Here is a 14,230-nt window from a genome sequence, read left to right as displayed (position 1 = left end):
CGGGGCTCCGGGATGTCAGGTTTTAGGACTACACAGCTCCCCCGCCCAGTCCCGCCCACGTAAGCCACGCCCGCCCTTCGCGTTCACCTTCCGGGTGGGGCGGGGCAGTCTGGATTCAGCGGTCCCGCCCTGAGATCCACGTCCTAGGCCCCGCCGACCGAGGCTCCGAACTGCCAACGCTATTCCACTTCCGCCCGTACCCATTCGCCCTCAGATCCGCTACTGTCAATCCCCGCAGTCCCCGCCCACCCCGGTCCGCCCCCCACTAGGCCCCGCCCACTCTGACTCCTCTTCGGCCCTGCAACTGCCTCCTCTTGGTTCCGCCTTCCTATGCACTAGCCCTGATCTCCCAGGCTCCCTAGGGCGCGAGGACCCCCCCTCGGGCCAGTCTATCTCACGGCCTGAATGGAGATTCGCCCCGCTTGGCCTGACAGCGACCCTGTCGGAGTCCTTCATCCGTGCCAAACTAGAGAAGTCACGAGATACCCGGGTTGTGGCGTTTCTGAGATTCAGGGCAGAGGATTAAGGCGCTCTCCGGGATCAGGCGCACTTTGGGCAGCTCCGAGCGCGCCGCGGCGAAGGAAAGCCCCCGGCGCGCCGGCCCCTGGTTGTTTACGTATGCGCGTGCGCAGCGCGGGCCGCCAAATGGGTCGCGACTCTCGCTCGCGCTCGCGGTCCGCGGGGTGGAGGAGTCGGAGGCGGCGGAGCCGGAGTCGGCGCCGGAGCCGAAGCCGGAGCCGCAGCGGGAGCCATGGACGGAGCAGCCGGCGGCGCCGGGAACGCGAGAGGCGGCGCGAACGCAGGCGGCGCAGCCGGGGGCGCAGGTGAGCGTCCAGGGGGCTGAGGGGCGGCGGCGGCGGCACTCGGGAGGCGCAGGCAGGCGGGGCTCTGTGAGTTCGAGGTCAGCCTGGTCTACAGCGAGAGTTCCAGGACAGGCTCCAAAGCCACAGAGAGACCTTGTCTCGACCCCCGTCCCCCCCAATGTTGTGTTTCTTCATACGTAGTAAAGTTATTTTGTACATTTGGCGTTACTTTTATCAAGTGGCTGTGGTTTATCACATTTGGCAGAAACTGACCAGGACACTACCCGTACAACACTGGGGTTACAAACTCAAACAGCCACATCCAACTTCTCTTGTGGGTGCTGGGGATTCGAACTCGTGTCCTCAAATATTACCTGGTGGTGCTTTTTCCTTTTTCATGGTTCCCGGGATGTCAGAGAATCCATCCGCTGGGCCTCATTACTTTGACCTGTTGTCTCAGCGGGACTCGATGGTACGGTACACACCAGTAACCTCCACACGTAGGAGACAGACTGGAGCGTTTTTGGACGTTGATGGCCAGCCTGTGCTGTAGAGGGGTATGCCCCTCCTATACATAGCAATATAAACTACACATCTAAAATAAAAACAACCTTCATCTTTTTCTTATTTGATTGAACCAATGTAAGTACTCCACCACACACACACTTTGAAAGCCCAGCCTCGGTACCTTGGAGGTGGTCAGCCCCCTTGTTCCCACCCCATTGTCTCCCATGGCTGTCCATGACCCAGCATTGTGAGCCCCCTGTTCCCTCTGGTTGATACTTGGCTGTGTTAAGAACCATCCCCCCCCCACCCTTTTGTTAGTGGCACACATTTTTAATTCCATAACTACTTCTTCCATGAGTTCAAGGTCAGCCAAAGCTACACAAACCTGAAAAACCTAAAAAAGAAAAACAAAACAAAACATTTTCTCACCTTCAACCTACAGCTCCTGCAGTGTTGTCTGTCCAGGCCTGAGACTTGCGTGGCTGTGCCGTGAGACTTGTGCGGCTGTACCATGCAGGGCAGCCTGGTTTGTGTGGGCAGAGTGATTTGCCAGTTGGGAGACTGCAAGGGCATGTACTCTCAATGTGTCATTGTGACCTCGACACCAACAGTGGTGCCCCAGCTGCAGCTGGCATGGAGTATTCCTTGGTGTGTCCTCCCCATAGGTCAGATTCGGAAGAAGACCAGCGGCATAGGTCTGGGAGGCGAAGCCGGAGCCCTCGTCCGCCCCGATGGCACTCACAGGACCGGTCCTCACAGTCTGACTTGGGTGAGGAGCGAACACGTGGCTCGCGGTCCCCGGGGTCATCGGCATCTAGTTTGGAATCTAGGAAGCGCTCTCGGAGCCCTGGGGCGGCTGCCCTGGCCCTGAGCCAGCAGCAGAGCCTGCAGGAGCGGCTGCGGCTGCGCGAGGAGCGGAAGCAGCAAGAAGAGCTGCTCAAGGCCTTCGAGACCCCGGAGGAGAAGCGCGCGCGGCGACTAGCCAAGAAAGAAGCTAAGGAGCGCAAGAAGCGGGAGAAGATGGGCTGGGGTGAGGAGTACATGGGCTACACCAACACCGACAACCCCTTCGGAGACAACAATCTGCTCGGCACCTTCATCTGGAACAAGGTGGGTGTTCCAGCCTCAGCAGCCAGGGGCTGTGATGTCCGGAGAGGAGCCCTTCCTGCCTACGGCTTTTGCACTGCTCTCCCTCCAGCCTGGCTCCTGGAGCCTTAGACCCCCACAGTGTGCCTCCCGGTACATTGTTAGTGCTCTGCTCCCCAGTCGTTGCCTGCCATGCACCCACGCAGGCTCTAGGCTTAACTGTGCTGCCAGCGCCCGACTCTGAGCCCTGGTGATGCCCCGCAGGGTACCAAGACATCCTTATATGCTTTGAAAGCATCGGAAAGCACATGGTTAGGGCACAACTCTTAAGTGACATGCAGGGCTCCAGGGGCTCAGTCTGGGAGAAGGGCCGACCACAGGAGCCCTCCCACCATGGACCATGGGGATTCTGGGCAGCTTTGGTCTCAGTCTTGAGGCCCTGCCCATTCCAGCCTGTGAGCACCCACAGCCACCTCTGGGCACTCTGCTGTAGACGTGCGGGGCTGTGGGTGGCTGAGTGGGAGTGGCTGCTTCCACAGGCTCTGGAGAAGAAGGGCATCAGCCACCTGGAGGAGAAAGAGCTGAAAGAGCGCAACAAGAGGATCCAAGAGGACAACCGGCTGGAGCTGCAGAAGGTGAAGCAGCTGCGGCTGGAGCGCGAGCGCGAGAAGGCCATGCGGGAGCAGGAGCTGGAGCTGCTGCAGCGGGAGAAGGAGGCGGAGCACTTCAAGACCTGGGAGGAGCAGGAGGACAGCTTCCACCTGCGGCAGGCTAAGCTGCGGTGAGCCCTCGCCAGCTTCTGTCTCAGACCCTGCCCCTTTTCCCCTGGCTCTGCTGGTGGGATGTGTGGACTCCTGAGACCGACCCTCTACAGTCTGTAAAGATGGGGGGTGGGCTCCAGGGGGCTGAGGGCTCACGCGAGGTGTCTGAGCACAGATCTGGTTAACTGTGTTGGACCCAGCACAGTCCTGCCATGCTGGTGCTCCTGTTAGCCTGAGGCTGCTGCCTGGCTGGGACCCAGGGTCAACTCTTCCCAGGTCCCAAGAGGATGCCCTAGGGTCATCTTCCATCATGCTGCTGACCCTGCCACCCTATTCTCTCTTGCAGTTCCAAGATCCGCATCCGAGACGGGCGAGCTAAGCCGATCGACCTGCTGGCCAAGTACATCAGCGCAGAGGACGACGACCTGGCCGTGGAGATGCACGAGCCCTACACCTTCCTCAATGGCCTCACTGTGGCGGACATGGAGGACCTGCTGGAGGACATCCAGGTGCCGTCCGTGCAGCTGTGCCCGCCTCTGCAGCTGTGCCTGCTTCTGCCTACCCCTGCCGCCACACCCCCGTGTCTCCTCGCTCCTCCTCTGATGCTCCTCCCTCGTGGCCCCACCCCACAGGTGTACATGGAGCTGGAGCAGGGTAAGAACGTGGACTTCTGGCGGGACATGACAACCATCACGGAAGATGAGATCGCCAAGCTCCGCAAGCTGGAGGCCTCGGGCAAGGGCCCAGGTGAGCAGCCTGAGGCATCTTCCCAGCTGCTCCGAGACCTCCCTGCTAGGGCCCGTGCGCACTGCTGTCCCAGGGCAGCTGAGGTCTAAACAGGGTACACCGCTTCCCGGAGGCTGTGCTTCCAGCCTCCCCTCTCCCAGGCAGGCCACTTCAGGAGGGTGGCAGGCCCATCATCCCCGTCCCCTACTGGGGTGGAATGCAGCACCCAGCAGGTGGGGCAAGGGAACTCAGGCCTGCTCTGAACAGCCCCATCCTGCAGGTGAGCGCCGGGAGGGGGTCAATGCCTCAGTCAGTTCCGATGTGCAGTCGGTGTTCAAGGGGAAGACGTACAACCAGCTGCAGGTCATCTTCCGGGGCATCGAGGGCAAGATCTGCGCGGGTGGCCCCAACCTGGACATGGGCTACTGGGAGAGCCTGCTGCAGCAGCTGCGTGCGCACATGGCCAGGGCCAGGTGAGGCGCTGTCCCTGCTGGCCTCAACACCCTTCAGAACCACCAGACCAGTTCTTGTCCCCAGGGCTAGTTCCACTGGAGTCATGAGAGTCTTGAGAGACCGGGCTGTCTGTCCTGTCCTTACTCCGTCTCTCCCTTTGCCTCTTGTCCCGCCTGCTCCCTGTCCGCCCCCGTCTGGCTTGAGAACTGTGTATCTGTTCCGGCATGCTTGGCACAATGGTTTAACACAGTGGCTGTCGGCTGCTGGCTTTGCTTATTACTCCAGATGTCCCCAGTCTGAGCAGGTCAGGTCCCCCGGCGCCCCCTGCCTGTTTGGCTAACAGTTGTCCTGAGGCTTGGACTTGGGGCCACACAGGGAATGTGCCCTGCCTGGGGACTGGGACGGTGACCACCCTCCTGTCCCACAGGCTCCGTGAGCGCCACCAGGATGTTTTGCGGCAAAAGCTGTTCAAGCTGAAGCAGGAGCAGGGAGTGGAGAGCGAACCGCTGTTCCCCATCCTCAAGGCCGAGCCCACAGCCACCCATAGGTGAGGGGCCCACAGGAGGGTGACTGGCACGGGGCGTGGGCCTACATCCCACATCTGGGTCTCATTCCTTCTCCACTGCCCCATGCAGCCCTGAAGCTGAGGAGCCAGACCCCAGCCCCGGACCCTCGGCGGAACCCGCAGAAGCCGAGGGAACTCCAGCAGCTGCGGAGGCGGAGGCGGAGGTGGATGCAGATGGCGAGGCGGTGCTGATGGAGGAGGACCTGATCCAGCAGAGCCTGGCGGACTACGATGCCGGCCGCTACAGCCCGCGGCTGCTCACACCGCACGAGCTGCCGCTGGACGCCCATGTGCTGGAGCCACACGAGGACCTGCAGCGCCTGCAGCTGTCCCGCCAGCAGCTCCAGGCCACAGGTGGGGCCAGGCAGCCGGGGGAGGGCGAGGGGGGAAAGGGGGGGGGGGGGGGGAGCCCCAGACTGACCCCTCCCCCCACAGGCGATGCGAGCGAGAGCGCCGAGGACATCTTCTTCAGGCGCGCGCGGGAGGGCATGGGGCAGGACGAGGCGCAGTTCAGCGTGGAGATGCCGCTGAGTGGGCGTGCCTACCTGTGGGCGGACAAGTACCGGCCGCGCAAGCCGCGCTTCTTCAACCGCGTGCACACGGGCTTTGAGTGGAACAAGTACAACCAGACGCACTACGACTTCGACAACCCACCGCCCAAGATCGTGCAGGGCTACAAGTTCAACATCTTCTACCCCGACCTCATCCGCAAGCGTGCCACGCCGGAGTACTTCCTGGAGGCCTGCGCGGACAACCGCGACTTCGCCATCCTGCGCTTTCACGCTGGGCCGCCCTACGAGGACATCGCCTTCAAGATTGTCAGCCGCGAGTGGGAGTACTCGCACCGCCATGGCTTCCGCTGCCAGTTCGCCAATGGCATCTTCCAGCTGTGGTTCCACTTCAAGCGCTACCGCTACCGCAGGTGACACCCGCGGGGCAGGGCCGGCCCCAGACACCTCCCAGTGGACTGTGACAGGGACGCCCTCTGCATCTTCTGGGCACCAGTCCCTGCCATTCTGCCGGCCCTGGCCCCTTCAGATCCCAGCCCATCTGGAACAGATTGTGACTGTTTATCTGACAGGACTGCTTTAGGTGGGAAGGATGTCTTGTTTCTGTTTCCACAGACTTGTTCTACCCGCGGGACCCCATGTGGTTTTGATACGTTTAATAGAAAGCTTATTCTAGAATGGCTCCGTGTCTGAGTCACAGCTCTGAGGCTGTAGCGTAGACACCACACCCAAGTGTCTCTGGGAGGGCTGTTCCGCCCACCTGAGCCCAAGACCACCCCTTCTGGGAACGTGGTGCTGGCGCCGCCCCCAGGCCCTGGTTTGCATCCAGTGGAGGCCAAGGACGCCTTACTGCATCCCAGATGTGCTACCAAGCATTGCCCAGCCCTGGTCCAGGGTCCTCCGGCAGGGCCTGAGAATGTAGCAGGACCCAGACCCGTCCAAACCAGCCATCCACGAAGTAACACTCAGTGCCCCCGTGGAGCCTGTGGCAGCCAGGCCGGAGCATCTGAGCTCAGGAGTTCCTTGGATGCATACATGGTGCACTGCATGCTGGGCCCCAGTTTCTCTATGTGGAGTAGAAGGGGTCCATTCCTTCTCCTACCACCTACCCCATGAGATCTCTGGTCTGCGGGTTCTTGTGTGCACGGCCCCAGCAGGGTTCCGGCCTTGGGAGACCCTGAGGTGCCCTGCGCCCAGGGCACTGGATCCATGGGGGCATGGGGAGCCTGGCAAGGATGCAGCCTGTCCCCACGGGTGCCCTGATGTCCCGGAAGCTGTGTCCAGCTCCTGCTCCAGCCTCTTCCTTCCTTTGACTGCATCCAGAGCTAAGAATAGGCACCCCCAGCCCGGCCTGGTCTCGGAGGAAGCCACAGCCACAGGGGGTGCATCCTGAGCCCCCAGCCGCAGCGAGCCTTGAGAGTGCCTCTGTACCAGGAGCCATGTGTGGCCTCCGCACACTTCCTCTCTGCCTCATTTTCCACACGCATGCTGTGCGCTGTGCCCTCCATACTGTGGGGAGGTGACACACAGCTGAGTGTCCAGAGGAAGAAAGGACGTCAGCCTCCCCTGTCAGCCCCATAACCTCGCTCCCCTGCCCGTTCCTGTCCCCATTGGGAGCATAGCCTCATGCCACAGCTCCACAAGGCACCACATTCCCACCAAACATTCCTGCCTGCACCTTGTATCCCAGACCAAAGGAACACATTCACCCCACAAAACCCCAGTCTCTAGACCCTTTACCCACAGCATTAATTCCTAGCCAAACTTTGGGGACGGTAAGGACTACGACTTGGCAGCCCTAACCATAGAAATCTGGGGTAGCAAGGACAAGTCCAGCTGGGAGAGGACAGAAAGAAAGGCTTGGAGCCAGCCCCTGACCAGGAAAGAGGCCAGTTAGGGTTCAAGGCTGAATAATTGAATGGGCGGGGAGAGCCCCCAGGAGTGAGGCCGGAAGGGTGAGGGGCAGGGCAGCAGGGAAGGGGCTTCCGGCTACTGACAGTCTGGCTGACCTAGGACCGGCTGTGGAACTGGGTGGGTTGGGGTCACAGCTAGGCCGGGCATCCTGGTCCCCACCAAACTGAGGCCAAAGAGGCCCAAGGTCGCCTCCCGGTCCCAGCTATCCGTCCCTTCAGGGCCTGGCTCACTAGACTACACAGCAGAACTTCAAGGGCTGGGGGGAGGGGTCTCCAAGTCTGCTCCATCTCTGGCTGCAGCCTGACATCTGGCCTCCCCCACAGCACCCCTCCCCTGCCGCTCCCTCTCCAGCCCAGTGGCCCCAGCAGCCGGACCTTGGCCCTCCCGAGTCTCCTGGAAGATGCCTGGTTGCTGTCTTGCCAGGACCAGCCCCATCCTGCCCTCAGTTCTTCTGGGCCTCTGGGTCAGTGGCCTGTCAACAACCGACAGTCTGCAGCACCCTTGTGCCCTGCCCAGTTCCCACCCTAGCCAAAGCACCCGGCTGCGGGGCGAGGCCAGAGCAGGGGGCGGGGCTGGCGAGAGACAGACAGGCAGAAAGACAGATGGAGACAGGGCGTGGTGGGAGACGGGCCTCACTGTCACAACCCCCCAGCCTCGTGCCCCTGGGGGTCCCCAGCGCTACACCATCCGCCCACAGCCCCAGGGCCTCTGTCAGGACCTATCTTCAGCCCGTGACTCGGTTTCCCCAGGGGGCTTTGCTCCCTGCTCTCTCTGCCTGACCTGGGCAAGCACAGCGGTGCTGCCTGCTCTGCTCCAGGGACACCACCGCGACACCCTGGTACTGACCCTGCGGGTGAGTCCCCACCTCCCTGATGAGACTTAGCTCTGACTGCCAAGGTGGGCTGCGCTGGGGAGCCCAGACCCGTTGACCTCTCTGCTGAACCACATCCCCTGGGGTGTGGTGACAGCCGCCGGGTCTCCAAGTTCCCTGGAGGGAATCCCGGGTGTGGCCTTCGCTCCAGTGGTCCAGTGCACAGATGTCGTTCCCTTGGCGACCCATGGGTATCCCGGTTCCCTGAGTCTGGGCCAGGCCAGTCCAAGATGCTCAGGCAGTGATGGAGCTGGGAACCGCATGTGACTTAGGGTGTGTGTATGCCTGTGCACATGCATTGTCTCAGCTCGGGCCTCATTCCCGGTACCCGTTCATTGAACACACCAGGAAACTGAGGCCCAGGCCGAGCCTCCGCTGAACCACACTTCAGTAGAGATGAAACCTGTACCCTGGGGCTTCAGCACAAACAGGAAGTGGCTCTGTGGGAGGGAGAGAAACAGCCCGTGGTGAGCCCTGAGGGTCTGTGGGGGGTGTGGGGCACCACACCAGGTGTCTGGGATGTTGGCAGAGCCCGCACAATGTCCCCTCTGGCCATAGCTACGGCCAAGGCTTGGCATCGGAGCTCTGCCCATCCAAGTGTTAGCAGAAAGCCACGAGGGGATACGAATTCATCGTCCTGGGGGAAGCTGAGGCTGTGCCCAGTGGCCCTGGGGTGGAGACTTGGAGAGTCCAGGCTGCTCCGAGGCCCGTGCAGAGGCTTGAGGGAGATGGATGGGCTGAGAGGAGGGGGAGGGGCCTGGCGCGTAGAACCCAACCACACAACACATTCCACATTGGTGGCTGAGTTCCAGCCACCAATGTCTGGGCCTCAAGGAACGGGGAGCAGTGCCCCAGGGTGCACACATGACAAGGACGAGGCTCTATCACAGACCTGAGTGGAGACACAGAGCCGTCCTGGCTGGGCTCTGCCACCCACCCCACACCCCAGGACTCAGGACCACAGGATTCTAGGATCCTCCAGCACACTGGGTCAGGGTGGAAGCAACCCTAATCCAGGTGCAGTGGAGGGAGGCCTGTGCTTGTCATCACCGTGGGGCTGGAGGCGAGGATCTCGGTGAGTTCTAGGCTAGCCCGGTCTTCCCAGGCCCAAAGCTCCCTGCCGCTGTGGACTCCGAAGGGTGCAGAAAGGCTGCAGATCTCCCTGGGAACACACAGCTCCAGCTGCTGGCCAGCCTGGGAGGCTGCCAGGCCCTGCATCAGGTCTGGCCTGGGCAACTTGAGCCTGCCATTATCACCTGAACCCCAGGGGAGGGAGCGTCAGGCAGAGGGGAGACTGGAAACCGCCATCCTCGGTGCAGAATTCAGCAGGCTTGCTCCGGGCACAGCAAACACAAGGGACCCAGAGTTAAGGCTGGGCCAAGGACAGGGGCAGAGGAGGGGGCAGCCACCGATGTAGACCTGCCTTGCAGGGGTTGGGGGGTGGAGTGCCAGGGTCACAGAAACTCAAACATGTGCTCAGTGCCTCAGAGCCAGGCGGCACCAGCCTCAGTTTCCCTTCCTCGATGGCCCTGGAAGGCCCATCAGTTGGTGGCCTGGGGCTGAGATGGGAGTGAGGCAGGAAACTGCTCCTGACCACCTAGAGCATTCTGGGTAGCATGAATTGAGCACCTACTGTATACCAGGAGTGGACATAAAAGATAATAGTTCTCAGCATCAGCAGGCTTTACAGGAGGGGAAACTGAGTCTCTGCAGTGACATGGGAACAAGAACAGGGGTTCCTGAACCCTGAATGGCCAACCGTTAAAACCCTAGAACTCAGCTAGGCAGTGGCACACACCTTTAATCCCAGCACTCGGGAGGCAGAGGCAGGCAGATCTCTGTGAGTTCGAAGCCAGCCTGGTCTACAGAGCTAGTTCCGTAACAGGTTCCAAAGCTACAGAGAATCCCTGTCTTGAAAAATAAAGCAAAACCCTAGAACTCGGGGGTGGGGGGGTGGGGGGGAGAAGCACCAAAGGCTGGCAATGGCTCAGTGAGGAGAGGTGGTCGCTTCCTGCAAGTTGTCCTCTGACCTCTGGCCTCCAGGCCCCCAGAGCTGTGTGTGTGCCATGCACACCCCGCATGGAAATGAACAAACACTGTTAAACACGAAAGAGCAAAACTAAGGGAAAAGACCAAACATGGTTCACACTAGGAATCTGAGGCAGGAGGATCACACGAACTGGTCAGCCTGAGGCTGTTATTAGACGTTGGCAAGTGCCCACCTGTCTCCGGTCTGGGCTTTGTTTATCTGTGTAGCTTAAACTCACAGCCATCCTCCTGCTTCAGACGCTCCTGGCGCTGGGAGGGACCAGGCTGTGGAACAGACGCCAGGTCCAGACAGGCTCGGTTCTGTGACGTGGTCCTGCCGTCGTCCCCGGGGATGTGTCCCGGTTAGCTTGGGTTTTTCTTGTTCCCAAAATGGAACGAGAGCTTCTGGGTTCCTTTCTTATTATAAAAGTGACGTGAGGGACGCGGAGGAATGGCGAGGGCCGTTCCCGTGAGCTGGCCTCGGGGCAGGTACCAAACCGGGCCGGGTCGATGGATGGGGCGATGGATGGGGGAACTGTGGTCCAGCCCTGCACCCCGGAGCTGCTGCAGGACGTTAGGACGCAGGAGGCCGGGGCGCTCACCACCTCGTCCACCTCATCTCCCCAGGTCGCCCCATGGGGCGGTGACGCCGCGGTCAACTCGGGAGCCATGTGGCCCAACGGCAGCCTCCCCGGGCCGTGCTTCAGGCCGATGAACGTCACCATCACCGCGCAGGAGCGGCGCCTCATCGCGTCGCCCTGGTTCGCCGCGTCCTTCTGCGTGCTGGGCCTGGGCTCCAACCTGCTGGCCCTGAGCGTGCTGGCCGGGGCGCCCGCGCCGCGCTCGTCCTTCCTCACGCTGCTGTGCGGCCTGGTCCTCACCGACTTCCTGGGGCTGCTGGTCACCGGTGCCATCGTGGTGGCGCAGCACGCGGCGCTGTTCGCCTGGCAGGCGGCCGACCCCGGCTGCCGCCTCTGCCACTTCATGGGGGTGGCCATGGTCTTCTTCGGGCTGTGCCCGCTGCTGCTGGGCACCGCCATGGCCTCGGAGCGCTTCGTGGGCATCACGCGGCCCTTCTGGCGGCCCGCGGCCCCGGGGCGTCGCGCCTGGGCCACCGTGGCGCTGGTGTGGCTGGCGGCGCTGACGCTCGGGCTGCTGCCGCTGCTGGGGCTCGGCCGCTACTCCGTGCAGTGGCCGGGCTCCTGGTGCTTCCTGACGCTGGGCGCGTGGCGCGGAGACGTGGCCTTCGGCCTGCTGTTCGCGCTGCTGGGCGGCCTGTCGGTCGGGCTGTCCTTCCTGCTCAACACCGTGAGCGTGGCCACGCTCTGCCGCGTCTACCACGGCCGCGAGGCCGCGCGCCAGCGCCCGCGGGACTGCGAGGTGGAGATGATGGTGCAGCTGGTGGGCATCATGGTGGTGGCCACCGTGTGCTGGATGCCCCTGCTGGTGAGTTTCCCGGACCAGGGAGAGGGCAGCTCCGGGGTTCACACCCTCCAGGCCTCTAGGGTCTGACACAGGAAGATGTGTCTGGGCTTGGGCACTCTGGAGTAGGACTTTGAAGGGTGAATAAGAGGGAAACACATTCTAGATAGCGTTGCCGGAACACGTGTGTCCCCTGGCTGCCCCGTGGACCCCTGTATAGATGGAGTCCGGCTGGTAGGAGCCCTGCTATAACACGGCACAAGGCCTTTTATTTTATTTTATTTCTTTGGTGTTATTCCTTCAGCAGACATTTATGATGTGCCGACTGTATACAGGCTTCCCCAGTACAAAGCAGATCCACCTCTGGGCTGGAAAGCAGGCATGTGGCCCAGGCACTCAGGATTAAGTCTCAGGCCAGCCTGGGCAACTGACCAGACTCTGTCTAAAACTAAAACGTGGTGGTGCACACCTTTAACCCTAGCACTCACGAGGCAGAGGCAGGCAGATCTCTGAGTTTGAGGCCAGCCTGGTCTACAGAGTGAATTCCGGGACAGCTTGGCCTACACAGAGAGTGAATAAAAGGTCGGAGCCTGGCGCTGGGTGCACTGCAGCCTTGAGCCAAGTTTATTGTCTCTGCCTCTGTCTAGCTAGGACGTGAGCCAAAAGCTTGTACTCCTTCCTGGGTCCTACAGCAGCAGCTCAGAAGGTTGTCCCGCTCCCCCAAGGTCACACAGCACAGCCCTCTCTGCTCCCCCAGGTCTTTATAGCACAGACCTTGCTGCAGACGTCGCCTGTCATGAGCCCCTCTGGGCAGCTGTTGCGGACCACGGAGCACCAACTACTCATTTACCTGCGCGTGGCCACGTGGAACCAGATCCTGGACCCCTGGGTCTACATCCTCTTTCGTAGGTCTGTGCTTCGGCGCCTGCACCCACGGCTCAGTTCACGGCTCCGAGCTCTGACCTTGCACCCGCCCCCAGCCCAGGCCACGCCCAGTGGGCCCTGAAGGACAGCATCACCCAAACATCACGTCCTCAGTGACGACCACAGACCCATGTGCCATCCCAGGAGCCCGAGTGCTCTGCGGACTAAAGAAGGGAGCCCCCAACTTAGGGATGTCCTTCCTGAATCCCCAGACTCCTCCCAGGACAACCTGGAGATGTGGGAACGTGCGAGACCTGGAGCCTGAGTGGGGGCGTCCCCCACCATGCCACAGACTGGGTCTGAGACACCAAGCTTCATGTTCCTCTGGGCTGAACTCAAGGGTCATCGACCTTGGGTGTTGGAAGCATCCGTTGGGGTCCCCACAGCCAGGTCTGGAGTCCCCCTCCCCCGTGGCCACCCAATGCACTTGCTCAATAAACGGTTAAATGGCCTCTGAGGTGTGCAGCAGGCACCCAGCTTAGCGTGCTGTCTGCCTGCCCCACTCCCCCGCAGCTAGACGCAAACCACTCACTGAGATGGGGCTGTGGGGATTCGAGGCTTCTTTATTGACTACCAAGGTCCCCGGGGAGCCCCCCCCCCACTTCTGTGGTCAGATCCTCTTACTCAAGGTTCGCAGCCAGGCTCCTGAAACTCAAGCCTCCGTTCCACCATCTTGCCCAGGGGACAACTCCAGCCTGGCTACCCCCTGGTGGGGGAGGGGCCCCGGGAAGGGGCTAGGAGGGACGCATATGGTGGGGTCCCAGCTGAGGCTTGGGTGAAAGGGCTTCTGGGGAGTGGTAGGGGCTTGTGACCCGGGGCCCAGGTGGGAGGCTGGAGGCCCTGGCCTGGGCCAGACTGTGGCCCGGCTTCCATCTTGAGGCTGAGGCTCAACCGCCTTGTTTGGGGCAGGAGTGGGGGCTCTTGTGAGTGGTGGGCTTGGAGGCTGAGCTTGGGCGGAGAGATCAGGCTGTATTCTAGGCTCGAGGCCCGGAGTCTGGGGTCGGGGTTTGTCTTTAGAGTTGAGAAGATGGGCTCCAAAGCATGGCCGGCTTCCGGAACCCCCGGGGCTAGGGCCTGGCTGGGTTCTGGGGCGCGAGGCCTCTGCAGCACAAGCCTGGGCTCTAGCGCACGCTGGAACCTGAGGAGTGAATTGGGTTCTAGAGGCCAAGTGGTCTCCAGAGCCAAGCCTCTGTCCTGCGTCTAGCTGGGGGGCACAGCTGGCTCCAGCTCTCATCAGATGCTGGTTTCGGGAGCCTGCACTGGGTCTTCCCCCAGAACTAGACTGGGCTCCAGAGCTGGGCCAGGCGTGGAAGTCTGTCTGGGTCCCTGAGTTAGACAGTGCTCTGGGGCCAGCATGACCCCTGGACGAGGAGGGCTGGGCGCCCAGCTCCCTGGGGCCGGGCCTCCCATGGGAGATGGAGGCCATTTGGGAGTGGTGCCCGGCCGTCACAGCAGGCTGGCTTCCACCCGCTGGTTGATCCTCAGAGTCTGACTCACCACTGGAACCAGTCTGGGGTGCAGGGTGCTGGGAGGCACTGGGGGGCAAGGCTGAGGAACAGAGCTGGGGTCTGAGTCTGGACTCTGTTGTAGCGTGACTCTGGCTGCCTGCTTGGGGCAGCGGTTGGGAAGATGGCTGGCTAGTGGAACTGGCCTGGATTTCA

At 61.7% G+C, this 14,230-nt stretch overlaps 2 protein-coding genes across 3 annotated transcripts; both read left to right on the top strand.

Moving 5' to 3' along the window:
* Window positions 1-630: 630 nt before the first annotated feature.
* Cactin (cactin, spliceosome C complex subunit) lies at window positions 631-6,088 on the top strand. The gene is made up of 9 exons (XM_038336549.1): window positions 631-824; window positions 1,976-2,420; window positions 2,936-3,177; window positions 3,504-3,666; window positions 3,790-3,904; window positions 4,164-4,356; window positions 4,764-4,883; window positions 4,972-5,255; window positions 5,337-6,088. The coding sequence occupies exons 1-9, from the start codon at window positions 646-648 to the stop codon at window positions 5,825-5,827; spliced, it is 2,232 nt and encodes a 743-aa protein (XP_038192477.1). The 5' UTR covers window positions 631-645; the 3' UTR covers window positions 5,828-6,088.
* Window positions 6,089-7,933: 1,845 nt separating this feature from the next.
* Tbxa2r (thromboxane A2 receptor) lies at window positions 7,934-13,020 on the top strand. Of its 2 annotated transcripts, none has more exons than XM_038343909.2 (3): window positions 7,934-8,177; window positions 10,851-11,669; window positions 12,403-13,020. In XM_038343909.2, exons 2-3 carry the CDS (start codon window positions 10,893-10,895, stop codon window positions 12,649-12,651), a joined length of 1,026 nt encoding a protein of 341 aa, XP_038199837.1. In that variant the 5' UTR covers window positions 7,934-8,177; window positions 10,851-10,892; the 3' UTR covers window positions 12,652-13,020. The 2 variants fall into 2 exon arrangements, with proteins under 2 accessions (XP_038199837.1, XP_038199846.1); XM_038343918.2 differs by lacking the exon at window positions 7,934-8,177 and adding an exon at window positions 9,088-9,270.
* The last annotated feature ends 1,210 nt before the right edge of the window (window positions 13,021-14,230 follow it).

The sequence above is a fragment of the Arvicola amphibius genome, chromosome 1 (genome assembly GCF_903992535.2).
Source record: "Arvicola amphibius chromosome 1, mArvAmp1.2, whole genome shotgun sequence".
NCBI lineage: Eukaryota > Metazoa > Chordata > Mammalia > Rodentia > Cricetidae > Arvicola > Arvicola amphibius.
The sequence above is the reverse complement of the archived record's forward strand: the minus strand, read 5'-3'. Positions and strand labels throughout refer to the sequence as shown.

Excerpts from the sequence above, each read along its gene's own strand:
- Cactin (XM_038336549.1), top strand. The coding sequence starts at position 646 with ATGGGTCGCGACTCTCGCTCGCGCTCGCGGTCCGCGGGGTGGAGGAGT. Across the intron at positions 3,178-3,503 it reads CTGCGGCAGGCTAAGCTGCG|TTCCAAGATCCGCATCCGAG; the intron begins GTGAGCCCTCGC and ends TCTCTCTTGCAG. Across the intron at positions 4,357-4,763 it reads GCGCACATGGCCAGGGCCAG|GCTCCGTGAGCGCCACCAGG; the intron begins GTGAGGCGCTGT and ends CCTGTCCCACAG.
- Tbxa2r (XM_038343909.2), top strand. The coding sequence starts at position 10,893 with ATGTGGCCCAACGGCAGCCTCCCCGGGCCGTGCTTCAGGCCGATGAAC. Across the intron at positions 11,670-12,402 it reads TGTGCTGGATGCCCCTGCTG|GTCTTTATAGCACAGACCTT; the intron begins GTGAGTTTCCCG and ends CTGCTCCCCCAG.